Source organism: Agelaius tricolor, unplaced genomic scaffold (genome assembly GCF_023055355.1).
Source record: "Agelaius tricolor isolate 1412-34295 unplaced genomic scaffold, bAgeTri1.0.p SCAF_22, whole genome shotgun sequence".
NCBI lineage: Eukaryota > Metazoa > Chordata > Aves > Passeriformes > Icteridae > Agelaius > Agelaius tricolor.
Genome location: NW_027269282.1, coordinates 7833325 through 7860043, shown reverse-complemented (window position 1 = coordinate 7860043; position 26719 = coordinate 7833325). Strand labels below are relative to the sequence as shown.

The 26719-nt window shown below is 46.3% G+C and overlaps 1 protein-coding gene across 2 annotated transcripts; it reads left to right on the top strand.

The window, feature by feature from the left end:
* Window positions 1–3873: 3873 nt before the first annotated feature.
* On the top strand, window positions 3874–16567 carry VAX1 (ventral anterior homeobox 1). Of its 2 annotated transcripts, XM_071446254.1 has the most exons (4): window positions 3874–5660; window positions 7402–7589; window positions 9517–10062; window positions 16483–16567. In XM_071446254.1, exons 1-3 carry the CDS (start codon window positions 5423–5425, stop codon window positions 10054–10056), a joined length of 966 nt encoding a protein of 321 aa, XP_071302355.1. In that variant the 5' UTR covers window positions 3874–5422; the 3' UTR covers window positions 10057–10062; window positions 16483–16567. The 2 variants fall into 2 exon arrangements, with proteins under 2 accessions (XP_071302355.1, XP_071302354.1); XM_071446253.1 differs by lacking the exon at window positions 16483–16567 and having other exon boundaries at window positions 9517–11674.
* The last annotated feature ends 10152 nt before the right edge of the window (window positions 16568–26719 follow it).

Here is a 26719-nt window from a genome sequence, read left to right as displayed (position 1 = left end):
TTACTGGCCTCCAGAGCAGCACTGCTGAGTCCTGCCAATGTGCTCAGTTTAGTATCTGGGAGAGACAATACTGCAATTACTGCCAATGTATGCAGGAAAATTTGGAAGCAGCTGGTTGGGGATTCTGCACCAGGCTGGCAATCAGGAGCACAGCAGAGCATGGGAAGGTAGGAGCTGCAAGAGCTAACTTAGATTATCTGGATCCAATGAATTATTTTAAATATGTCTCTGGGTGTGCCCATTTATTTTAAACGGTTGTCTTGCAGAACAGAAGGCATGCATGGGACACTGGCATGAAAAACACAACATCTGCACTGGAGCTGATGAAACCTATTTGGAAACAGCTACATACCAATTTCATACCAATATTTGATGTTGTTGCCCACTTATAAGGCAGAGATAAGTTTTCTTTTTCTTGCTGTTGCGCCCATTAGATTTCTCGTGAGCCTGTGACATTTAATTTCACGTGCATCTTTTATGTCATGACACAGGGACCCATGTGCCATTGAAAATCACAAACATACCTGAGCACCTTGGAAAGTCTGGGAAAGTGGAATTAGAGCTGTTTCTAGCCATGCAGACTACCACAAACATGACAACCTTCCACTTCACACAGAGAGCTGAACTGAGTCAAAGACTTCAATCCTTTCCTTCAAAGGCAGTGTAAAGTTTCCAGATAGAAACACATTTCTGTTCCTCAAGGATACTGCTGCCCTGTGTGGGAGGAGTCCATTTTCCAGGCTTACTTGCAGGAGATGAAGGCAACTCACACTAGAACAAATCTCTGTTTGAAACAGAGAGCTTAGCACATGCCTTCTAAATGTCCCCTAAACACACAGTAGCACGTACATTTTGAAAGTTCCAGAGTCCATCTGCTGTTGTAAGGAAATTTCCTCAACAGCAGCAAAAGCAAAAGAGTTGTTAATTCTGCTGTGCACTTTGTTTTGAGGAGGTGCTCAATGTTCATGTTGGTAAACACATTTCTGAGACTTGTGGGAAAGAACCTTCTGGTGAACCTTCATCTTGATAAAGATCTTCTTCTTCTGCACTGACACAGTGTCACTCACACTGGACAGAAACACCCTGCCCAAGAGAAATGTAACATTGATGCACAAAATAATAAGGTTTTTCTTGTCTCTTCATAGCCATTCCTTGACATTATCACATGTATCATTATGAGTAACCACCACACTCTCTGTTAATTGGAAATAACCAGGAAGTTGTTCAGCCCCAAGGAACCAGTTCACATCCCCTGTGCTAATCAAGTATCCAAAAAAGGCCTAGCAGCTCCTTGCCAAAAACATCTGTAAGTTCAAAAGCAAATAATCTGAACCAAAATAATCAGGAAAATTATTGGAATAAAAATCTGCTTAGGGCTATTAAACCCTGAGATAAATCTTTGAGTCAGAAGATCTCTGAACCACGCTTTTCAGATTGAAACTTTTACTTTCATTAACAAAGAAGAACACAAGAAGTAGTAGCTGTAATGTACATCTCTCCTGTACATGAAATAGAGATAAAAATAACATAAATAATGGCAGTCAATGAGAAACAGATTGTTCAGTCTTCTACATGCTAATGCAAACTAATAAAACTGTATTTGAAAAGCAGCAAGGTCTACACAGCAAAGTACAGCCAGGGAGTACCTGTGTAGTGTGCTAAGACATTTTATGCATTATTTGAAGGGAAAAGAAGTAACCCTTCATCTGCTTATGTGGTGACACACGAGTGTGGATGTGAGAGTGCTGAAGCTACAGACAAGCCTGAAGTTATGACAGTAAGAGAGGGACATAGCATGTCCTGAAAGAACATAACATCCAAGAATGATTGAAGCATATTGTGGGGGGAAAATGAATGAGAATAGGTGAAAGGAAATTTAGTGACTGCTGGACTAAAGAAAACATTGCTTTTGTGAAGGATAAAATTCTGATTTTTCTCCTCTGGATGTTGCTATTTGTTGCAGATGAGCGGGCCTCAATTAAAGGAACTGAGCTCTGTTTGGACAGGCTTGTCTGCTCACTACAACTTTCCTTCAGGATTAGACTCATTATTTGAATTTCCAGACCTTCAACAGTGCTATGTTCATAACGTGTGAAAGAAAATTTAACTGATTCAATTGGGAAAATTCTCTTTATATCACTGAATTTTATGGACAAAAAGATCCTTGAAATGTATTTATCGTAATATGGCACAAGTAGAACAAAATTCCGCTGGTCTTTACTGAGCTTTGGATCAGGGGCTTGTCAAAAAAAAAGAAAAAAAAAGCGAGATTATCACACAAACATAATATTTAATCTCCAGATATTCTGTTTCAAACAGTGTAATTGAGTTCAATAGCTCCATGTTTGTTATTATGGCCTATGCATAGAGATTAGCATAAAGAAAACTATGGGGGGAAATGTCATACATACACCCACACACCTATGCAAATACAATTATAATTGCCTCTGTATTTCACAGTAAACCTTTTATGGGAATCACTACGCCTATTCTGTCTAAAATAAAATCTGTTAGGTAAAAATGTTTGTAGCAGAACTTTGTTTTGTTTAGCATTAAACAGCCATGTCCAGCTGGGACTGTTGATGGAGCCTTGCCTGTGCACACATACATGTCTGTGTTTATCTATATCACACAACAAAGCTGGCCTGCTAAGCCCAGCCTATGCTTCAGCCACATTAACAATTTCCCTAATCAGCATCCACTTGTTGCATTTCCTTTAGAAAGACCAAATCTCTCTGAAATGTATCAGAGGTTTCCTGGTATCCTGTCACCCAGCAGGCCTTTGAGCAGCACTGCAAATCCCTGGAGGAAATGAACTCCTTCCATCTTCTCTCTGTAGCTGCATGGAGCCTTGCACAGGGGGCTGGGGTTTATCTGGGGCCCCTGGGTACGACTGCCATACAAGTGGGAGCTAATTACAACAGAGCACCACAGATCCCTGAGATGCACTGGCTGTAAGGGAAAAAGAAACCTGGTCCATAATAATGAGGATGTTCCATGTCTGGTTGTATGTATAAATACAGTTGAAATGAGAGGGGTGGATGAAGATCTTGGGTACGTCTCACCAATCTCAATCTGACTTTTCAGACAATGTCTGTATAAATAAATTATGGAGATTTGCGGAAAAGTTACAAGGATTTGAGATTCCCATTTAAGACAACTCACTGAAATGTACCTATGAACAGCCATTTTATTTTTCTTTTTTTCTTCCCTTTTTTGTAATCCTTTCCTTTCCTTTCCTTTCCTTTCCTTTCCTTTCCTTTCCTTTCCTTTCCTTTCCTTTCCTTTCCTTTCCTTTCCTTTCCTTTCCTTTCCTTTCCTTTCCTTTCCTTTCCTTTCCTTTCCTTTCCTTTCCTTTCCCCTCTCCTTTCCTTTCCCCTCTCCTTTCCACCCTCCCCATCCCCCGTTCTTTTCTTGCCTCCCATGAATTTCCTGTTTATGGTGATTGGGCACTTGGGCACTTGGTCCTTCCCTCCATTCCACCACCTTGGACAAAGATTGTGTCCCATGGGATGAGGGTGGGTGGTTTTTCCACCAGCAGAGGCAGGATGAGGCCCATGGAGCTGAGTTCTGCTTCTCCCTTCTGCTACCATCAGCCACAAGGCACAGGGCTGTCCCTGCCTGCTTCAGGTAGGTGGAATTCCCAGGCAGGCAGGGGACGAGGCAGGGAACAGCCAGCCCGGTGGATACACCGCCATTTGTGTGAAAAATTCTCAGGGAAAATTCTTTCTCTCCCTCTCAGGCCCCTAAACTCTTTGTGAATGGGGCCAGTGCAACATGTGGCCTTTCACCTCGCCCAAGAACCACTGCCAGACAGCCACACTCAGAGAATTGTTTGTTAATAGTCCAATTAGATAATTGCCATCTTTCACTCCTTTTGCTCTACGTTTCCCATAAAGGAATGAATAAGGAGAGAAGCATGAAGAGGGCTTCTGCCCTGCAAGGTGACAAGAAGGACTGGAGCATGCTCTTTGCACAAGGCCATTTGCTTGAATTGAATCATTGTAGCCTAATCAATGGTCTTATTGGATTACTGGCTGTTGCGGTTCTCAAAGATATTGTAGCAGAGACAATGAAATAGCTAGAGTAAAACTTTTTTCTCCTTTAGTGGATCACGCAGTTGAGATTTTTCACGGGCTATCTCTCCCTCTCTCTCTCTCTCTCTCTCTCTCTCTCTTTCCCTCCCTCCCTCTCTCTCTCTCTCTCCCTCTTTCTCCCCCTCTCTCTTTCTCCCCCCTCCTGGATCCACTGCACACAAAGCTGGCTTTTTTTTTTTTTTTTTTTTTCAATGAGCAGGCTCTGCGAATAGGTTCAGTGTTTGCGAAGGTGCAGAATTAGCAGACACACATGCATGCACACATACACACACACACAGAGGGAGAAGCACAAAAAGCAAGTATCGGGACTGAAATAAGGAGAGGTAGGAGTTTAAGATGGCTGTCTGTGGGGAGATGTGTTAACGAGGATTTCTGCTGGCCAAGATAACCTGCTTCCTTGGAGAGATCTGCTTGAAGGAAGAACTTTTTGGGTGTGTGCGTTCTGGGGATCTGTTTGTTTGTTTACAATTCAGGGGGCTTTTTTTTTTTTTTTTTTGCTTTTTCTGCACCCCCCCTGCAACTGCATTTTTTCAGCCTTTCCTAGCAGCTTTATTCAGATTTATTTGGCGTGCTTTGGAGAAAGCCACTATATAATCGGGAGGTCAAAGGCAGACTGAAGAAAGTTAATAATGGCTGCTAATGGTGCTAACAATTCAGGGTGAATCTTGTCAAAAGTTGTTTTTTTTTTTCCCCTCTCCCCCACCCTTTTTTTCCTCTCTCCTTTTTTTTTTTTTTTTTTTTTTTTTTTTTTTTTTTTTTTTTTTTTTCTGGAAGTCTCAGTCTTTTGATTGTGTGTTTCCTGAAAGCAAGACCAATCATTTCAGTTTATTCACTGGCTAAACTCTACTTGATTGGGGACAAGCACACAAACCATCCATTACGATCTGATATATTATCCAAACAATTTAGTGTATTCATGAGGTAACCTAAATGTGGAGGCTGCAAAATTACCCGTAATCAATTGAAACAGCGAGTGCGCGTCCCTCTGTGTGTCTAACAACTACATGTCTCTGTAATAAGGCAGACATTAAATCATTTTAGAGTTGTACTGTTGAGTACCTGATCACTGGGCGCTCTGGGAAGCTGGACAGTCACATTAGGACGCTGGGACTGAGGAAGCCGCTGCTTTTCCAGTGGGATAAAACCCGATCTTCCTTACTCAAGGTGCTTTACAGATCCCCACCGATCTCACCCTAAGTCGTGCAATATCCAGCATAGACTTCGTCTTCTTCTTCTTCTTCTACTCTTCTATAATTTTTTTGTTATCGTTGTTGGCGCTTTTTTTTTTTTTTTTGGTTTTTTTTGTTTTGTTTTTATTGCACTACATGTTTGGGAAACAAGACAAAATGGACGTTAGATGCAGTTCAGAGACTGAAGCTAACCGGGTCTCGAAGAACGGACATAAAGAGGGCAAGGAAAGCAAAGGGTCTGAAGGAAATATTTCTACTTCTTTTTTGAAGGATCAGCAAGGGACTTTTTCTGCCTCTGCAGCTACGGAAGGTTGTAATAAAAGTAAATCTAGTTCGGCTGATCCGGACTATTGCAGGAGGATCCTAGTTAGAGGTATGAGTTTGAGGTGTTTGGCGAGGGTGGGGGAAGGTGAGCCGCGCTCACGCCCGGGAGATGGGTTGATTTTGTCGCTTTGCCTTGGGTCTGGCCCTGGCTCGAAAGCCCTTCCTACGGCTGCGGGGGAGAGACCCCGCTCCGGGCCGGGCTGCGCCCCGGACCCCGCTCCGCCGCCCTTTATCCCGGGGAATTGCCGCCGCCGTCTCGGCGCAAAGTTAAGCCGTGGTTGTTGCTCCCCGGCGCTGCCCCGGAACGGACCGGCCCCGCTCATTGTTGGTTTGTTTTTCCTTTCCTGCCCCGCAGCTTTCCCGGGGTGCCCGTCCCCGCGGGGAGCCCTCCGGGACCGCGTTCCCCCGGGGGCCGCGGCTCTGCCCCGCGGGCCGGGCGCGCTCCCTCCGCGCCCGCGCATCCCGCCCGCGGCCGGCCGCGCACCACGGCGTGGGGCTGCGGGCAGGAAGGCCCTCTCGGAGGGCAGAGGTTCCTTCGGTGCCCCCTCTCTCCGCGTCCGGCAGCCCGTAGGAAAGGGCTGGTTTAAAATAACCACCAGCCCTAAAATAAATGGAGGAATGACGAAGGGGTTTTTAATGATTACTTTTTAATAGTTACACGTTTAATTTCCTTCAATCTTCGTCCTTTCTCCAGGCTAAAATAGCGAAATCATCTTATTCTTACTCCCTCAAAAAAAAAAAAAAAAAAAAAAAAAAAAAGAAAAAATTACCTGAAGAAATTTCAGTTTTATTAAGGTGCGTTTTGGGGAAGGAGGGAGAGAAGAGAATCGGAACAAAATATGTGGGAAGCAGGCCCTGAAAGCCAGAATTAATCCTTACGCCACTGGTTGACCCAGAGAAGGGTCAGATTAAAATGATGTGATTGTCTCTGATTTAAAACGTACCGAGGAGGTAAAATTACGGCAAGTAAAGTTGGGAAGGCTTTAAGGTAACCTGAATCTGGCTCTAGCTTGACAGTCGTGTTAATGAGATTTGTCCCGCTTTCCTTCAGTCGGGGCTACCAGAAAAGTGAGGTTTCTGCGGGCTGGTTGGTGCCTTGGTTTATTTCCCTCCCCCCCTCCTTTTTTTTTTTTTCCCCCTCCTGCTTCTCGTTGCCAAAACCCCAAAGCGGCAGCGGCAGCGGTGCAGGGTGGGCTGGAGGTGTCCCCACGTTCACAGTGGCAGGCAGCCAGGTCGGGACACTGCTGCCTCCGAAAGCTTTTTTTTTTTTTTTTTTGGAAGCATGAGAAACTTGTTATTAAAAAAAAAAAAAATAAGAAGGATTTCTATTTTGGGGGGGCGGACGGAATGTGTATGGTGGCTACCAGCAAGTCCTAGCCCGGAGCCCAAGGGGAACAAAGAGTAGCCCTGCACTCCAGGCACAAAGCCTGGCCTGAAGGATCTCTCTCTCCCCAGCTTCCCAGAGGGGCCGTGGGTGATGCCGCAGTGTCGCACTGTGAGTGCAATATATTCAAAGTAATTTTTAAATGGGCTGAGGGGATTAATTATAGAGGCCTGGGCCCCCATCGCCCCCTCCTTCCTTCTCTGTTGTGGGTTTTTTCCTTCCGTGGGTGCAGTGGCCAGGTGCAGAGCCTCAGTCGCAGGGACCCTGCTCCATCCCGACTCGTGTCTCGGTTCTGAAGGCGCTGGGGACGGCTCTTTCCCTTGGAAAAATTAGAAAGTATAAAAAGGAGGGGAAAAGCAGAGGAGGGTTGCCCGGGTCTGAAGCTGACTGCGCCTTTCTTTGCCAGATGCCAAAGGTTCAATCCGAGAGATTATTCTGCCTAAAGGGCTTGATCTGGACCGTCCCAAGCGGACCCGCACCTCCTTCACGGCCGAGCAGCTCTACCGCCTGGAGATGGAGTTTCAGCGCTGCCAGTACGTCGTGGGCCGGGAGCGCACCGAGCTCGCCCGCCAGCTCAATCTCTCCGAGACTCAGGTAGCGCCTGCAGGACGGGGAGCCGCGCCTGCCCTGCCCTGCCCTGCCCTGCTCCGCGGGACCCCCTTCTCGGCCCGAGCAGCTCCTTCCCGGCCCGGGCAGCTCCGTGCCCTGCGGGCCCCAAGGACGCGGCCCTGCGCGCCTCCTGCGCCCCAGCGCAGCCCCCGCGGGGCGAGGGGCGAGGCAGCCCCGAGGTGCCCACGCGTGTCCGGCCGGGATGGAGCTGAGGGGCTCGTGGCTGAGGAGTCCCGGCTGGGAACCCGTAACTGCGTGTGTCCCTAACTGCGTGTGTCCCTAATTGTGTGTGTCCCTAACTGCGTGTGTCCCTAACTGCGTGTGTCCCTAATTGTGTGTGTCCCTGAGTGTGTCCCTGAGTGTGTCCCTAACTGCGTGTGTCCCTGTGTGTCCCTGTGTCCCTAACTGCGTGTCTCTAAACTACGTGTGTCCCTAACTGCGTGTGTCCCTGAGTGTGTCCCTAACTGCGTGTGTCATGGGAAGGGGAGCTGCTGGCCAAGGGAGTCCCTCGTGTCCCCGCACCCAGCTCCACTGGGCTCTCCCCGCGGGCGAGGAGGCCCGAGGGCCTGGAAGGGAGCTTGGCCACGAAGCCAAACTCCTGCCGGGCCGGGAGCGGCTGCACCAGCTCCGGCCCGCGGGGATCCGGCCCCGCCAGGCTCGGTGTGCCCGGCTGCCCCAGCTCCGGCCCGCGGGGATCCGGCCCCGCCAGGCTCGGTGTGCCCGGCTGCTCCAGCTCCGGCCCGGCCAGGCTCGGTGTGCCCGGCTGCCCCAGCTCCGGCCCGCGGGGATCCGGCCCGGCCAGGCTCGGTGTGCCCGGCTGCCCCAGCTCCGGCCCGGCCAGGCTCGGTGTGCCCGGCTGCCCCAGCTCCGGCCCGGCCAGGCTCGGTGTGCCCGGCTGCGCCGAGCCGCCGCCCCCGGGCGCGGAGATTTCACTGCTGCGGCCTGGGAGAAGCGAGAGGAGGCCGAGCCGCTCCCAGCCCCGGGATACAGGCGCTCAAAGTCGCAGGGGTAGATGGGAACCTTCCCCCAGGGCTGCCGGGCTGGAGATGTTCGGCCTGGGCTTTCCTGGGTATGAGAGATCCAGGGATAGGGTTGATGTTTGGGCCGTATTTTGAATCCTTGTATGTCCGAGGGGGAGAATCGCTCCTCCACCCTCCAGAGCAGAAAGGCCGGGGAACGACAGGAGGCCTAAAACTGTGTGAGAGCGCGGGGAAGCATCCAAAAAGTCCAAACTTCTTAAAGCCTGTTTCGTATTTCCACAAAACATCATATAACTAAATTCCCCTGACACGATAATTAGCTTTTTTCTTTCCTTGCCACATAGGAGTCACAAGTTCAACAGCTTGTAGGTTACAGAACCTGCCATGGGTGGGTTTTGGTGTGTTTTGGTTTGGTTTTGGTTTTGCTTGTTGTTTTTTGGGTGACTTCCAGAATTCCTTTTAAAAGTTGAATATTATTTAAAATTATTTGGGGGTAGAGAGAGAGCGTCCAGTTTGGAATACGGGGAAAGAAACTCATTGCTGCTGCTACCCCCAGGAAGGGCAGTCGGAGCGGGCAGCGGCTGCTGGGAGCCGCGGAGTGCCCGGGGCTCCGGCTGAGCCGGCTTAGAATAAAGCGGTGAGAAAGGGCTGGCTCCGTCTCCCGGAGAATTCCCGGCCTGTAGTAAACTAGGACGAAGTGAGAGGTCTGGTTAAAGATGCAGAACGAAAGGCCCCGGGGTCACCCCGAAACCGGGACCAGACAGAGGGTGCGGGGGGCTGTGTTCTGTGAGCGTGGCTTTGTGCGTTTTGGAAGCGCTCCCCGCTGCCAAGCGTCTGCGCCCCAGCCCTCCCCCGCAGCCTCCGGGGGGGCACCTGCCGGGGGGCACCGCTCCTCCCGCCCCGCTGACCCTGCCTCTCTCCCCGGCCCGCAGGTCAAGGTCTGGTTCCAGAACCGGCGCACCAAGCAGAAGAAGGACCAGGGCAAGGACTCCGAGCTGCGCTCGGTGGTGTCCGAGACCGCCGCCACCTGCAGCGTCCTGCGGCTGCTGGAGCAAGGCCGGCTGCTGTCTCCGCCGGGGCTGCCGGGCCTCCTGCCGCCCTGCGCCACGGGCGCGCTGGGCTCGGCGCTGCGCGGGCCCGGCCTGGCTGCGGCGGGAGGCGGCAGCGCGGCGGCGGCTCCGGGCGGCGGCGGCGGCTCCCCGCACCCTCCGGCCGCCAGCGGAGCCGCCGGGCCGCCCCCGCCCGCGGCGCTGCACGGGGCGGCGGCCGCGGGGCACGGGCTGTTCGGGCTGCCGGTGCCCGCGCTGCTGGGCTCCGTGGCCGGCCGCCTCTCCTCCGCGCCCCTGGCCGTGGCCGGCTCGCTGGCGGGCAACTTGCAGGAACTGTCGGCCCGCTACCTGAGCTCGTCCGCCTTCGAGCCCTACTCCCGGACCAACAATAAAGAGAGCGCTGAGAAAAAAGCACTGGACTGACTCTAAGTACCTTCCCCCTATTTATATTTATAGTCTCTATTTGTGGCGGTATTTATGGGACGGGCGGCGGCAGCCGTGCCCCCGCTCCCCGCCGCCCCCGAGCCCCGCGGCGCGGCTCCCTCCGCGGGCCGGGGCGGAGCGGGGCCCGCAGCCCGGGGCAGCCGAGGCGGCGGCCGGGGCCGGGGCCGGGGCCGGGGCCGGGGCCGGGGCCGGGGCCGGGGCCGGGGCGCGGCGAGGGGCTGCGGGCGCCTCCCGGTGCGCTCCCCCTGCGCCGCGGTCCGTCTGTCCGGGCGGGAGGGGCGATCGCGCTGCTCGTTCGTTCGGGAAGGGACGCAGAGGGTCAGCGGTCGGGCCGAGGGTCGGCCGGGCTCCCCTGCATCGGCTTTGGCCAATGCCGAGCGAGGGAGCGGGATTTCGGAGAGAGGAGGATGGAGCTGCCAGGTGATGCCCGTTTTGGGGTGGTTTTTTTGTGTCTCCCAGACTCAGTGATTTCGAAGCACAAAGGTTTTGGGGCCCCACCTGTGGCCCCCGTTTACCCCCACACTCGCTGCACTACAGCCCCGAGCGAGCCCTTAGCACCAGTCAGGAAATCCTCCAGCAACTTTTCTTTTTCACGGTAAATCTTGATTGTGGGAAGGGCCGAGACTGACTGAACGTACAGTCACGAATAGGGGAGACAGAAACCAGTGGCTGCAGAAATTTTGCATAAAATTGTCTCTTCCTTCGAGATAACACAACGTCCCCCCCTTTTTTTTTCTCCTTTTTTCCTTTTTTTTTTTTTTATTTGAATTCCGACGGGCCTGTCCTGCGCAGCTTATCTGCAAAAACAAGTCCACAGACAAATCATGGAACTCACAAATCTGTTTGTATCTAGATCTGTTGCGAGCGTAATTTTAATTTTTATTGCTCTATTTGATTTTTCTTAATAATTTCAATGTTCATCTAAACACAAAAAAACCCTGTAGCCTTCCTTCCTCCTAAAATAACCCTCTCGCATATCGCTCACACTTCATTTGAAACGAACGTAAAATATAAAAAGTGTATCTTTTATTGTTATTTTTGTACTTTAAAACACATCTATGTAACAAACTTTTTTTTTTTTTTCATAATTCTTACTGCTATTTTCTCCACAAACATATGTATTTCACCTTCTAGTATTCTGGATCAAATATTTTCTGTTCAATTTTGGTACTTGAATTTGCCACAAAAGGGACGCTGTACTTAGGTAGTTCTTTGGGGGAAAAAATTATTTACTTTGGTTTTAAGTTTCTTATCTTTCTTTGAACTTTAACACATGGCGTTTACAAACTGTGTAAATACGTGCCACCAAACTGTAACCAAAAAAGAAAAAAAAAATTACAAAAAGTGGAATGGTTGCTGTAGAATATAGAATTAACTATAGAGCAGAACTGGACAGAAGGAGCTGGATGAAAAGAAAATAGTAATTTTATTGTAAATTATTTACGTCTGAAGTTTCTAGGCAACTAGTCGAAAAAATAATGAATGAATCGAGCGCTGAGCCCTTGCTACTAACTTTTGTTCTGAATGTTTTGGATATTTGGATGTTTTGTATTTATGTGGTGAGAGTGAAATATATTATATCTATATGATGACGGAATTAGGTGTATTTTCGTCTTATATTTGTAGCACCCAAATTGCCTTCATTTACACATGCACTGCAAAAAAAAAAAAAATCAACAAAAAAAACAACAAAACTCTATCCCTATTTAACCTGCCCGATTTTTCCTCTTTTTAAAATTCAATTTAATGTTTCATTTTGAGCGGGGGGCTGTGAGGTCCACTTCCTAGAGGGTGATTTCCCTCCTGGGGCAGTTTGGGGCATTCCCAGTCCCGTGCTCGGCTCCGACCCAGCCCTTGCCGCTCTCCCTGGCCCGCGGGGCCGGTGCCCGCCCATGCTCGTGCCCGTGTCCGTGCCCGAGGTGCTGTGGGTGCCCCGGAGGTGCCCACCCTGCCAGGTGCCACCCTGTGCAGGGCACTGCTCACCTCCAGACCTGAGCACACATCCGTGCCTGTGTGACAGCATGCAGGTGTGCAGGCACAGCTAAACACGCTGGCACGGCTTGTGTGCACAAACACAGATATTTAGAGGGGTTTTCTGAGCAGCTCTTGCTTCCATTCTGATGGGCAGCCCAGCCCCGAGGGCTTTTACTGGGCAGGCAGTGCAGGTTTCCAGGAGCCCCCCAGTGCCCTGGCTCCCCAGGCCAAGCCGCCTGGGCAGGGTGGCACCTGCTGTCCCCATGCCTTTGCCCTGCCCTCAGGTCCCTCTGTGGCCTCTGCTGAGCTCTACCATGAGCCTGTCCCAGCCAGGGCAGATGCACTGCTCCAGGTTAGGGGGGAAGGATGCAGTGCTGATGCTGATTTGGTTGGTTTTTTATGAAGAGTGTAGAAATGATCTGGGGAAGGGCAGCCGGGGTGAAGGAGGGGATCGCAGGTGACATTTGAAGAGGTGGCACTGAAACTGCTGGTCAAGACTGGAAAACTTCAAGGGGAGGGGAGGGAAAAGCGTTGTTAAAAAGGAAAGAGCTGAATGTGACAGAAGAGATCTGCCAGGGAGATCTGGAGGGAGAGGGTGGTTTTCAGTCTGTGCCTTGCTGGACTGCACAGCATCACCCACAGCCCTGAACAAAGAGGGGAGCCCTGGCCTGGGCTGCCTTTGGGAATTCCCTTCCCAAGGAGGGAATTATCACCACCCAAACCCTCCCTGGGCTCCCCTGCCAAACTTGGCAGGAATTGTGTGATGAATTTGCCCTGTCTTGCAGCTGAGATGGGGCCATTTCAGTGCCCAAATTCGCTGCTGCGTTGTGAGCCATGGGAACAGCAGCACAAACGTGTTCTGACAGAGCTGGCTCAGGTGCCCCCATCTAAAAAGAGGATTCCCCTTCTCCTCTGTTTAACCAGAGACTGCAGGAGCATTCCTGTCCCCTCACACAGGTGCCACGAGGCTCTTTTTCCCTGGTTGCTGGCCTGATCTGCAGTCTCAGGCTGGAGCTGTGGTCACTGTAAGCTCTCTGCTCCCCTTGTAAGGCAGTTTAAGCCAGCACCAGGCTAAATTGCTGACACAATAGCAGAAGCCCTTATTTTAGAGCTTTGCAGCCCTCAGTATACATGTGAAGAGCTAGACATTTTTATTCTTATTTCTATTATTATTAATTATTTCTGAATATTAAAAAAAAAAAAGGGATGTGCCTTAAGTGTGAAGGAGTGATTCAGGTGAAATAAATACTTCAGGAAATTTTAATTTCTTTTTTTTTTCTTGTCTCCTTCAAATTCCACCTGTCCCACACCTGTATCAGGGGCTGCTTCTGGGCTGGGGTTGGAGCAAAAACCAGAGGCTCCCCAGCCCTGTGCAGGGCTGTCACAGTCCTGTTCCAGTCTCTGCTTGTGACTCAGGCCAAAACCCCAAAACCTTGGAGCTCCACAGGGAAGGAGGCAATCGGTCATTTCCTTTAAAAATTTCAGCATCTCAGAAGCACGGGGTCCCTGAGAGCCAAAACACCCTGCTTTCTACAAAAGAGACATATAAAATATGTTCATCTGCATTTCTAAAAAAAAAAAAAAATAAAAGGGAATACCACCTGTGTCATTGCATAAGAAAAGTTAAAAATCATTCATACACACACCTACATATACAGTGAAGCTGAATATAAAAGCTGGTTTGGTTTTTGGTTGGTTAGTTTGGTGGGGTTTTTTTTGGTTTTTTTTTCCAACTACACCAAAGCTGTTCTGAAGCTGTGTGCTGCCCAGAGACCCTACTTGCCTGTTTGCACTGAAATGCTGATTTTCATCCTACTGGAGCAATGAACACAAGCCACCTTCTTGAAGCTATTTGCTGCTGAAAGGTTTTGCTGCATTACTTGCTGTATTTTGATTTGTGGCCATCACTGGGGCATTAGAGCTCAATCAGAGAAATATTTGGCTTATGCAGAGGGAGCATGTGTGAGTGTGAGGGGCAGGAATATTCAGTAGGAAAGGAAATAAACCAAGTATAAATCTATATCTGGCATGAATTTTTAAAGGAAATTACAAAAGGATTTCTGTGGCAGGTGGGCTTCCCCAAACTTTCCCTTAGCAGCAGCTACACATAGGGCTTAGAGTGAGTAAGGATTTACAAAGATGGAGTGCAGCATGGGCTATTTAAATTTCTCCTGAACTCAAGGAATATTTTCACAGGTCCATGGACAATATCTCTCTTCCTGTGGCTCTCAGGAAGGAAAAAGCTCCCAGGGTCAGCTCCAGAGCACCCAGGGAAAACACAAAACAATGTTACACATAGGGAAAAGAGGAATCAGTCTATTTAAAGGATTTTTTCAAAAGCATTTGCCCACCCACTTAACATAGACCTGCTTTTTTTGCTGCTCCTCCATATCCCTCATGCCAGGGATTAGTGCAGGCTCTGACCACCCTGTCTCCATTTGCAATCCTGTCATCAGCCCAAGGTACGTGACCTTGTGACATGTAAAAAAGCACACGAGGTCTCTGAGTAACTTCGGAGTATTTGATAACTTTTAAGGAAAGAAAAACACTTTTAAAGAATAACTCTTGAACAGAAGCAAGTCACAGACACCAGCAAGTGTTTAACAAAATTACCAGGGAAGCTAAAATGAAATCAATGGATGTGATGCTGTCTATGCAACAGCCACAATACAAACTGTGACCCTGGACCACAGCTGTGGCCAAAGTGCTGGCTGGCAGGGGCTGACCTGGAACATTTCTGACTCAGGTGTAAGAACTCCCCAACAAGCACTTTACTCCCCATCTTTCTGCTTCTAATAATTGCTGAGCAACTTAAGCACAGTATTTATTTATTATCTTTCTATATGTAGTTGTTAGTGCTCATGCTTCTCTTCATCTCTGTGTAAGTGACTGATTCTAGTTTGTATATTGTCCTAAACTTTTCTAGTGGAGCTAGTTCCACAGTCAATCACACACAGAACAAAAATTATTACATTTTGTATATGTTTTTATATATTTAGATGGTTTTTTTAATATGCCAACTTTTTGTTGACATGAATTGTCCCAAGTTCTGTCATTAGAAGTAGCAGAACAGATGTTCCCACCTTCTGCAACCATGTCCTTTTTAATTCTTTTACCATGTTACCTTTTGTCTCCTTTCTCATGAACAATCAAAATAATTTTAACTTCTTTTCATACACAGTTCTTGCAAACTGTACTTAATATAACTGTTTGCCAAGAGGTGCTGCCTTTTTTTTTTCCTTATTCTCACGGTGGAAAAAAATAAAGTAATAAATTCCCAGAGCTTTTTTCTCTTCAGCTATCTTCAACCCATTCTTCTATTTGATCTCCCTGCTGTGAGCAAGAATGAAAACATCACACCAGTGCAAGGATTTGTCCAGAACACAAACCTTCACTTGGCACTTGGTGTCATTGCCAATGCAAGAAAACTGGATCACAGGCCTCATCTGATGAGATGCCACAGCCTGGGTGAATAAATTCATTTTTTGTATTTCAGCTGAAGCAGAAAACCAAGGAACCAGATGTAGGAGGGGGCAAATAAAAGAGTTCAATCCACACAAGGTGGGTCCACAAAGTTTGTCACAGAACCAGGCACACCTACCTGGCAGAAACCTCCTCTTACAGCTCTCACAAGTGAGTGGATTGGCTGCTTAAAGAAACACCACCAAAGGTATGGGCAAAAACAGGGTTTAGTATAATTTGTGGAAATACAACTTGACAGAGTTTGATGGCAAGGTTCACTCTAACATTTACTGTACAGGTTAAAGTGTAAAAAGGAAGATCAAATTAGAAGCAATTTGAAATGATTTGTATGGAATCTGGGAATGCAAAAGCAGGTAAAGGTGTAAAGGATATTGATGCAAAGACAAGGGTGCAAAAGGGTTTAGCAGCAGTTAATCATTGAATTCTTTAACATTTACAATAGTGATTCAGTAGGGCTCACTACAACAATGACTTAACCAGAGATGTGAGACAGTAACATTCATACCATAATCAATTCACAGGCACACAGGTAAAATTATGTGTACACCGATTTCTGTGGGTGCAAAGGCTCCTCTCAAAAGTTCCCCTCAGGTTCAGTGCAATACTCACACCAAATCATTGTACTCACACCAAATCATCAATGCTCACACTGTGCACTTCCTGACAGGCAAGGGTTTCACTCTGAGGAATGTAGAGATGTGGTGGCGTGGGGAATCAGCCTCAGCCTTGTTGTTGTCAGAGATGGTTCCTTGAGTACCACAAGTTTGGCTTGGGAGCTCTGGGAGGTGCCCCAGTCACAGGGAGGTGCTGGTGCAGCTGCTGCAGTCCAGGAGAGCTCAAAGGGTCTCACTTAGGACCACCATTTATAGGGTCACATTGATTTTGGCCATCAGTAAGTTTCCCTCCTGACCATAACCCAAGCCAATAATTGCTGTGCTTTTTTTGCAGCTTCCCAGAGGGCTGTGACAATGGTACCATTCCACCCAGGCTACAGTTCACACTGCTGCCACTCCACTCAGGCCACAGCCCAGGTAAGTGGTTTACCAAGGTTACAAAGGAAAATTGCTTATCCTTTGTTTCCCACCTTTTTTTGGGAAGCTGATGTTTCTGGTACTTTCCACACCTCTACCATGCAAGAGCTCCTGGTACAACCAGGGAGTGATTTATGGCTGGACTGGTGTGGTCAAGGGACACTTCACCCCTCAGCTGGTTCCACCAGGGTTTATCAGGAGCTTCTGAGGTCACAGAGCAGGCCCAAGGATGAGGAGGATGGTAGATGAACCACCACAACAGTCCAGAAGCACATCCCTGAAGGTGCATGAAAACCAGTCTGTGAGATGACTGGAAAACCAAAGGGAAACTCGTTTTCCAATTTTGTCTCAAAAATTTTAAAAAATGAACATGAATTTAAATTTTTCCTAAGGTTGGTATCCTTTACATATTAGAAGATTTTTTTATTAGTCTAGCTGCACAGGGATGAATCCAGCAGAAAATCTGTGAGGGAAACCTTGCAGACTTCTTGTTCTTTTAAATTCCCTTCCACATTTTTTTCTCTTATTTTAGTGGACAAAAATTAGAAGGAAATTCATCCTGGCAAGCAATGATTTGGCAAGTCATGAGCTGTGGGTTCAGATTGGATATTGGGAAGAATGCCATCCAGGACACAAAAGAGAGAAAAAGGTTACTGAGGTCATACCTGGCTATAAAAATGCTGTTAGAGAGAGAAACAATTGAAGCACAACCTGATGTGTGTACAGAAGCATGGAAGGATTCCCTCATGGCTTAATTCAAAATCTTCTTGACAATTAAGAAGAAAAATTAGGAAAATTAAGAAGACAAATTCTTATTTTTGCCAGAATTTGTCCAATTCTGAGAGCACTGTTAATCATTAGCCAGTGAGTTTCTATCTGCTCTTCCTCTGCAATGGGGATGCTGATGCTCATCTAAACCTATTCAGAAGGAGGTATGAGTGTCAAGTACAAGTGTACTGAAATAAAGTTGAGGCAAAATTGTGATCAAAAATTTGACAGCCACCATAGTTGACTCCAATTCAATGTTAGCACTTATTGCCTCTTGTTAGCCCTGATCTTTCTTCTTTTCTTTATTTTCTTGCCTGGTCTCTAATTTAAACCTCCAAAGGGTGTCTACCACTAGACAGTTATAATCTCCTTGAGGCCTCTAAACAATTTCATAAACCAAATCCTAAATGGAAATTAGAAACAGGCAGGAGAGTGAAGTGTCTGTTGCCATAAAGAGCTGAGGAGGATAAATAGCCAATCCAAGGCATCCTGAGTGCATGCTCCAAGATAATCTCTGTATTTCTCTGGACACAGCATTGTGAACATCCTCAAGATCAGCTGATTACTGAGATGAATTAGCAAATAAGAGCCCATTACATCAGGTGTGGAGGAGGACTTTAATTGTGCTCAGGCTCCAAATGGGAAACTTTATACTGTGTCACAGCTGTTAAAACAGCAGAGCCTTATGGAAACAGTCTTGGATTACTGGCCCCATGGAGTGAAACATTTTGAATGGAAGGGATTATGCTTATTATTTCTCAGGGCATTGTGTTTTCTTAGATATTTTTACTGTCATTATTATTATTTACCAAGTTAATTGATACATACACATGCTTAATGATGTTTGCATGTATATTTAATACTTTCTTCCACTGGTGTAATTTCAATGTGGTCGTAGGGAAAATAATATGAGATACATGAAGTAGTTGCCCTTTGTTAAGATTAAGATCCTGAGAAACTTGGTGAGTTTGCTTCTCATCCACTTGCCAAGTGTCCTACTGCATTTTACCTGATGAAATCAGATCCTTTGTCAGGTAGAGTTTAAATGGTATTTTGTGAGAAGATGATCACCACAGAGGGACTGCCTTCACTCTTAGTATAGACTATTTGTGTTCAGAACAAGTTTTCTCTTTTATCAGAAGAACCAAGTGGGGAAAAACCCAGAGGAATTGATTAAAACTTTTAGACATGGAATTTGTCTGTTGCAAAGGGAAAGGACCAGACTTGTAAGTTGTATTTCCATTTCATCTTTTAGTCTGTATTTCATTACAAATTTGAGCTCCTGAAGTTTTTAAGTAGAAATGTGGCAACCTGATTTAATGCTTCTCAGCGAAATGCCTTGGACTCTGTGCACAGACTTTCATAGAAGCAAGGGCTAATTTGTGTATACAAAAGAAGAAATGGCCATCTAATAATGTAGTAAAGACTCTTCTATGGCTCATCTCAGGTTTCTTAGAAGCATGTTCAATGTTGAGAACAAATATGTGAAGGCTATTTGAGAAGAGTGGATAAATGTGAAAAAGATGAAAAATCAATAAATACAGTATTTATCATGAAACACTGTTATAAAAAAGGAACCAAGTAAAGAAGAAATATTTTCACTCTGTTGGAAGATGCTCAAATCCAGCTGCCCAGATATCTCTATAGAAATCTCTCCCTGCAAACAGGAGTTTTGAGCATGTATTACCTTCTATTTTTTGGGCTCTGTGGGCCAGTAAGCTGAGATAGTGTTACTGTCTCAAAACTTCTCCATGAGCCAAACCTTGCATCCTCTGGATATAATTAGTATGAAACATAACGTGTGAGCTTTATCTCTATCTTTTCATCCACAGTTAAGGCAATTATTCCAATGTTCTAGCTAAATTTTGGCATGTTGTTTTCAGACAGTCAGACACATGAATCAAAGAGGAAAAACACAATGCAATGCTCCAGAGCACTGGCTTAGCCAGAGACGCCTCAAGGCATAAAAATTTCAGGCAAATGGTCTTTTTCTGCAAGAGTGCCCTAAGCACCAGTGACGCTACAAAAATGAATTAACAGAAATATCAATACAATTCCTTTTATGTGTAACTGCTCATGTTCAGAGGGGAACCTGACGAGGTCTCTGGTGTCAAGATGACCCCAAGATGTTAAAAAATCTCTTTTTTTCCCAGCCCCGAGACTGAAGAAGAAGACAGGATTCCTTGGCTCTGGTTCTCAAGGCTGTTTATTTTTTCTTATCTATTACATTCTTTCTCTGACCTGCTGAGATCTGTCCAGCAGGTCAGTTTGAGGCACACTGACCGCCCTCGGAGCGGTGTTATCTTTTTAAACTAAAAACTACATGTACTTTATTTACAATAACTTTCCAATACCTATCACCTCTGTTAGGCAGTCTGTCTCTACTCTAAACCAATCCAAAAATGCCACCATCACAGCAGAAGATGGAGGACAAGAAGGAGGAGGAGAAAGACAGAACACGCCCAGATTCCTCCATCTCACCTCTTTGAACCCCCATTCTTAAAAAGCCCAAAATTCTACTTTTCCACCCTGTGATAAATTCACTATCATTCTATTCAAACCCTTGTGGCTTGTAGCTCCTCACACAACGTTGGCAATTGTTTCCATGGATTAAAATCGAAGGCACGGGTGGTTTTGACTCTGTGCCAGGGTCTCGAGTCCTCCAGGGCAGCCAGAGGGATGTCCTGGGTCCCGACAGAACCTGCTCCCGATGCAGGTCCAGCCTGGTGCCCGATGGAGGCAGAGCCTTTTCTGCAGGCAGGGCTGGGAGCTCCGGGGCCGCTCAGCACCGCGGACAGCGGCGGCAGCACCGCGGGGCCGGGATGGGAACCCGGGCTCGGGAGCGGGGAATCGCTCGCACCGCGGCGGGGCGGGTCTGGCACCGACACCGGCACAGGAGGGACCTGAACGAATCGATCTGAACGTCCCACTAAATGTGTCTGTAATTTTTTTAAGGCAGCTCTGGACAGGTCAGGGATGAGGTGCCATGTCGCGAATTTCTTTAATCAGGAAAGGCAAAATTGTTTCAAATGAAAGGCTTGGTTGCTCCAACTCCCTTTTGATACCGCAGGTTTGCCTGCTTGGTTCAGCCCTACAGCTCTAACCACAGAGGGATCTTCTTCCTGCAGGTTTGTATGCTGAGCATGATGCCACTGGTAGGAAATACCCTGGTGGGGAGCTGGGATCAGTGTCCCAGCTGTCCCCCAGCCAGCTCACTGGTGGTGCGGGCTGAGGAGCAGAAAAGGCCTTGATTCTGTGCAAGCACTGCTCAGAAGTATAAAAACATCCCTGAATTACAAACACTGTTTTCATCACACATCCAAACTGTGTCCCACATCACTCCCACATCAGCTACTGTGAAGAAAATTGAGTCTACCACAGCCAAAATCAGCACACCATGTTTCACAACCTCCATATAATCCAAATGTACATGAAACACACTTTTGTCTTGTCACAGTTAACAGGAGAAAGATTATTTCCTTGACGTCACTTAAAAGATATTTCTAAGATCTGTAGGTGATCAGGATCCTTATTTAAAAGCATTAAATGCTCTTTCCAGAACTATGGTTTTGTGTCTGGCAAACTTCTGTGAGAAAGTACAACATTACAGAAGTTCAGTGGGGACAGAATGTGCAGACCTTGGTTGGTAATCAGAGAGCTCCACTTTGTTCATTTGCTTTCCCTTTCCATTCTGCTCTCACTCTTATTTAGTTTATCTGTAAGATTTGCAGGTAGAAATTCTCCCCTGCTGTGCATTTGCATAATTAGGCCAATCAATAATCACTTCTTTCAAATGACTACCAATAATAAATAGCTTTGTTAGTCCTTAAGAATACAGTAAACAGTGGAAAGTCTACAGCCACAAGTTCAAACCCTTTAAAGAACTGTAATGCTCGAGTTTATATTAAACTCGAGATAAATGATAATTTTCTACCTCATCATTTGTTTTCACAGTTTAGAGGGCAGATACATTCCTCTCTAGGTGCATGTGAGTACACTAGCACTATAAAATATTCCTGCTAATACCTGTGGGACTATTTATTGAAATAAAAAAATTCCAGAGTTCACCTATCTAGAGCTTCCAAGAAGTTTAATGTCTGGCTATATGTAAACACAAATATGCTTTTGCTAAGAACAACCCTTGAAGCAGCCTGCACACCACAGGCAATTGGTGTGGACATGCAGATAACACAGAAAAAAAAATCAGTAGCAGAGAAGATTTTTCAATGTCAGTTTGTGCAGGCTAAAACAGAGAGTATCCCAACAGAAGAACAAATCCAGGAAGCAATCTTTGGTGTAAAGCTGAATCTTTTTTGCTTTGTTACTCTGAAATTTATTGCATGAGATTTAAAAGAAGAGACTAACCTAAACATCAAGATCAGGGGTTTTATGACATTTTCATAAAGAACTATCAGGTGTTTCATTGCAAGTTCTTGATGTGTAAAAATCAAGAGGTGACAAGTACCAGAAAAAGAAGAAAAACCCATTCAACCAATGTAAAATAAATATGTCTCCATCATAATAAGAAGACAAGGGAGTTCTGTACTTTCAAGGTGTGCTTTGGTGGTGGTAGTATTGTGGGGATTACCCAAGTGTATATGGGTTAATATTGAGTCTATTAACTCTTGGTAGTCTGGGATTGGACATGAACCAAAAATATGTTTTGCAGCAATGCTAATAGGCAACCCCTTCAGTCTTGATTAGTTCAAGAGTTAGTCTACTGGTGAACTCCTGCATGAATTTTCTAGAACTGGTGAGTTTTGTACCACAAAATAGTGCAGGACTTCAATTCCTTCCATAGCTAGAACTGTGAACAATTGCTAATTAATATAATGCTACTTGATCTCTGTTGTTATGTGAGAAATATTCATCTTCATATATACAGTGTGCTTTGAGAGAGGGAAAGGGAATAGCACAGGGAGCACCACGTTCTCATGAGTTATCTTGCAAACAACCACATTGAAAGGTTGTATTTTCTAAAATTATAGGGAAAGAAGAGATGTCCCTAACTTAAAGGAAATAACTTACCAGCCTTATATGACCACCTGTTATTTTTATGGGGAAAGTAAAAATTTAAAAAGAGAAGTTTGAAAATCTCTCTGTGGAGAACTCTACTCTGTATCACAGAGATGCATTGCAGAAGGCTGGAGAAAAAGCAAAGGATTTTGAAGCCTTCAAGTGCAAGACAATGTTTAGTCAGTACTTAACAGTGGAGCATGACTCCACAGCCCCATTTACCACAAACTCTTGCTGACTGTATTTGGCAGCATAAGGCCTTTGAGGTCAGGGTGCTCACTTTACAGTTTTGCCCTTCGAGTCTCAGATGTAAGGAAGCATTTCAAACCTTGAGCTTCAGAAAGAATTTAAGAAATGCACAAGAGAGCCAACTTTTAAATGAACTGGAAAGATTTTATGAGGACAGAAGATCAACAAGTGACCAGGACTCCAACTGTGAAAGAAAATGTGAGAAACAAGCACCTCTTCTAGTGTGAAATTGGTCTAATTCTTGGGGCCTTTAGAGTGGCAGTATCAAACAACTGGCCAATATCGTGTACACTTTCTGCCGTCCACGTGGCACCAAGTCCATTACCACACTCTGTGAAGCAGTCCAATCTGCCACAGGTTTGTTTAACCCCTCATTTCAAGGTGGAGATGGAGATTTCCCCCCCTCACCCACAGCTGAATGTGTCTTAATGCACCTGGAAGCCAGTCTTAGCATGCACCTCAGTGCTGCACACAAGCAACTGCAGGAAAAACCTCATCCAGCCAGGAGCTGAGTGAAGTGGGGTTGCAGGTGCACCTGATCTTAAAGGGGTTTAAACCAGAGGTGAGGACAGACTTTTCATAGTGCTGGTAGAGATACAGCAAAGGCTAATTATTTTAAATGTACTGAATAAGGTTTTTACAATGAGGGTGGCCAAACAGTGGCACAGGTTGCCCGTGGAGATGGTGGGTGCCCTGTCCTTGGAAACATTCAAGGCCAGGCTGGATGAGGCTTTGAGCAACCTGGTCCAGTGGAAAGGGTTCCTGCTTATTCCAAGGGGGTTGGACTGGGTGGCCTTTAAAGAGCCCTTCCAAAGCAAACCAATCTGTGATTTTATGGTTGCATTGGTGGGCAGGTAACTACAGCTGTATCTTGGAAGAGGCACCTACCTCAACACAGCTCCAAGCAACCTGCTGAGCTGCTGATCAGCAGCATGGTCAGCAAGGGCTCACAAAAGGGGTGAAGGCTGGCACACCATTTTGGATATTTAGACATCAGGTGTATTTGCTGGTCTTCATTTGGAACATCTGACAATGCATTTCTATAGTTTTGAGGGGTTTCTAGGTGTGATTAATGAAACAAACCAGAGTTTTGTGAAGCCCAGCTGTGAATGGTGCTTCACAGATGTATCATGCTTTTCACCCTGCCCTGTTTTGCACCGTCACCTGCAGGAAGAGATGTCATGGATCTGCTTGCTGGACCTGCCAGTGCTCCCAGCCTGTGCTTGTGTTGTTAAGAATTCAAACAAATCTGCTACTGCAAGGTATCTTGATAGTAAAAATGCAGCCTGTAGATAACTCCTCCCAGCTCCTTCTAGTCCAGCTGCTTTTACTGCTTCACTGAGAGCACACAAGAGGAGCACTCTGAGGTGTGTGAGTGGCTGTGTCTCTCTCTGCTGGGCAAGGCAGGTAACACTGCTCCTCAGTAAACAGAGACACAGATTTGTTAAACCACTGCTCTGATGCCCTTGCCAATACCAATTCCTATCAGATCCCAGTCCACAAAGCAATATTGACCATCTTTCTAAAGGGTGGCATTTCCACAGTGATATTGTTGAAGGAAGGAGGAATATTTTTCGAGAAGAGGTATTTCAAGGCAAATAACCCTCCAAGGAGCATTCATTTTCAAATCAGTAACACACAAGTATGGCTAACTCACAAAACAGCAGCCAGTTATATATACAGATTTCAATGAGGCTTTTAGGAGAAACAATGGGGCTGGTTTTAAGGGTGGTTGGCCTGCTGAAGTGCATTTCTCTGAACAGATACAATGCTGTAGTGCTGAATGGATTCAATAGTGCTGTCTCAAACATGGCCAGGAGTGTCTGGAAGTGGGTGGAGGTAGAAAGAGCTAGTGGGACTCTTCTTGTGGTTGGCTCAGGCTGCCTCCTCCAACCCTTTCTTTGCCCTGGCAGGGGCCACGGTTTCCTTCCCCTTTCCCTCTGTGACAAGTGTCCTTATCTGCATGAACAATCCCCATCTGGAAATAATAGAATGAAATTTTTAAAAATGTGGGCTTAAAAAATTCAGGCATAACTTTGTCTGAACAAGGTGTCTGGGTTGCAGAAGACTCTCCTAAGGGAAGTGAGTATATCTTGGTACCTCGGCTGTCTGAAACTGGGAAGGAAAAATACATACACGGATAGAATATAATGTAGGAATCAATCCTGCCTTGGCCTCTGTAAGGAAAACAAGTGACCTTAATGATCTATTCTCTCTCTAGAGCACTCACAGAGAAAGCCGTGCTCGCTCCAATTCAGCTGTGTGCCCAGCACATAACACAATGGACCTCACTCCTCGGGAAGCTCTAAGTGCCACTGGAATAAAAATAAACAAGTCCTGCACAAGATGGTGAGGGCACCAGCAGCCTACAAAAAGCAGCTCTTGGGGGCCACACAAAGTCTTGGAGTGGGGGGTTGTGCAGCAGGAGAATTTACGTGAGGAAATTCACTTCCCTCGTTGAAAGGTACACTTCAATTCAAAATGCACGCCTCCCTTTTTGCCAGTACAAATTTCACATGCACGTTCCTATCTATGTCAAAATAGAAACACAATGACTGCAAGCTTATGGGTGACACCACTGAACAATGCCATAACATGCAAGATAGGAGACAAAAATACATAAATAGCTGCAGGCCATGATCTGCTCTCAACTGTTTATGTGCTGCTCCATTAATACTAATAGGAGTTAAGTGTGCAGAATAAAGTGACAGCTATTGCCCCTCAGCTCTGCCAGCAGTCCTTAAGGTCCAGCCAGCCCTTCTTGGTACTGCACTGCCACTGGACTCTGGGGAAGAGCACAGTCCATCTGCTCTAACACCATGTGGGCTGTTTTTAGGATTCCTGTCTCCAGTCTCACTATGAGCTGTTGTAATGTGAAAGCAACAGCCACAGTAATAGTGCAATCCTGGTGTGCTCATACCTTTTTCAGGAGAGGAATACTTTGACAGAGATTTGAAATGAAAAAATGGTGCTAAAAGGTGGATTTTGGTGTCCTGAAAAATGTCCTTGAAATTTTTCAGCTGAGAAGCCTGAGACAATACAGGCATAGCACTGCCACAGTAGTATTATATCCCAGCCATCTCTTGGTTTAGGGGTTTTCTGGGGGAGGAATGGTAATAATTGTTTTTCTTTTTGGTGACATTGTCCATTACCTCTCTGGGTTCTGAGAAGGAAATTAGAAACCCTGCAGGAACAGCCTTGGGATAGTCTGCTCTCCAGGCAGTAAAAGAAATGACAATGATCTATTGTACTGGATAGTTCTCAGGATGTGCCACTCTCTCCTTACCAAATTTCTAAAAGCCAGACAGCTAAAATACTCCCAATGGCACAGAGATGATGTTCAGCTAAGCTCTCCTTCTAGTTACTCCTCTGTTCCTAGTCCACATTTTCCAAACAATTTTCCAATGTGTGTTGAAATAAATTTTTAAATACAGCTCACCTAAACTTCACTCCAGCCTGCACTGCTGGAGTTTCCATCAACTTCAGATGCATGGAATCAGGCCAACTGCAAGAAGTTACCACCATGTGAACCACTTGAAGATTTATTCCTCCTAAGGTTTGAAACACGTAAGTCTGTGTTCACACACGCAGAAAAAATAATCTTTTGTCTGATCTACCTTAGAACAGATCACATTTGGATATTTTGCACACTGGGCTATGCTTGCTCTGCTGCCAGCTCAGAGCTGAAGCAGTGTGGGAAGGAGGTTGCCCTGCTGCTCCCTTTGCTGGTTCTATGCTTTGCTAGCCCCAGCTCAGCCCCACACCATCACAGGCCTTGCAACCTTAGATTTTTATGCAAAAGAGCCTAGATTTTTATGCAAAAGCAAACAGAAACACTCATGGGCTTGGGGCACTGTGCAGACCACCACCCCTTGAGGGGTTCTCAGGGACCTCAAAGGAGACAGACACTAAGAAAAAGCCTTTACTGCTAAATGAAAACTAAATTCAGACCTGCAAGGTAGATTTGCTTTTAATCCACAATTTAAAGGGAGTGATTTCTCCCTCTTGCCCTACTATGCTGCCCACTGTGCAAGCTGGGCTCTAGAAGCAGAACTTGAAGCTTACTGTGCCTTTTGAAAGAAAATATCTGAGGGCCTCTTTTATCTCTTTATTAACAGGTT

Excerpts from the sequence above, each read along its gene's own strand:
- VAX1 (XM_071446254.1), top strand. The coding sequence starts at position 5,423 with ATGTTTGGGAAACAAGACAAAATGGACGTTAGATGCAGTTCAGAGACT. Across the intron at positions 5,661-7,401 it reads CAGGAGGATCCTAGTTAGAG|ATGCCAAAGGTTCAATCCGA; the intron begins GTATGAGTTTGA and ends TTTCTTTGCCAG. Across the intron at positions 7,590-9,516 it reads TCAATCTCTCCGAGACTCAG|GTCAAGGTCTGGTTCCAGAA; the intron begins GTAGCGCCTGCA and ends CCCGGCCCGCAG.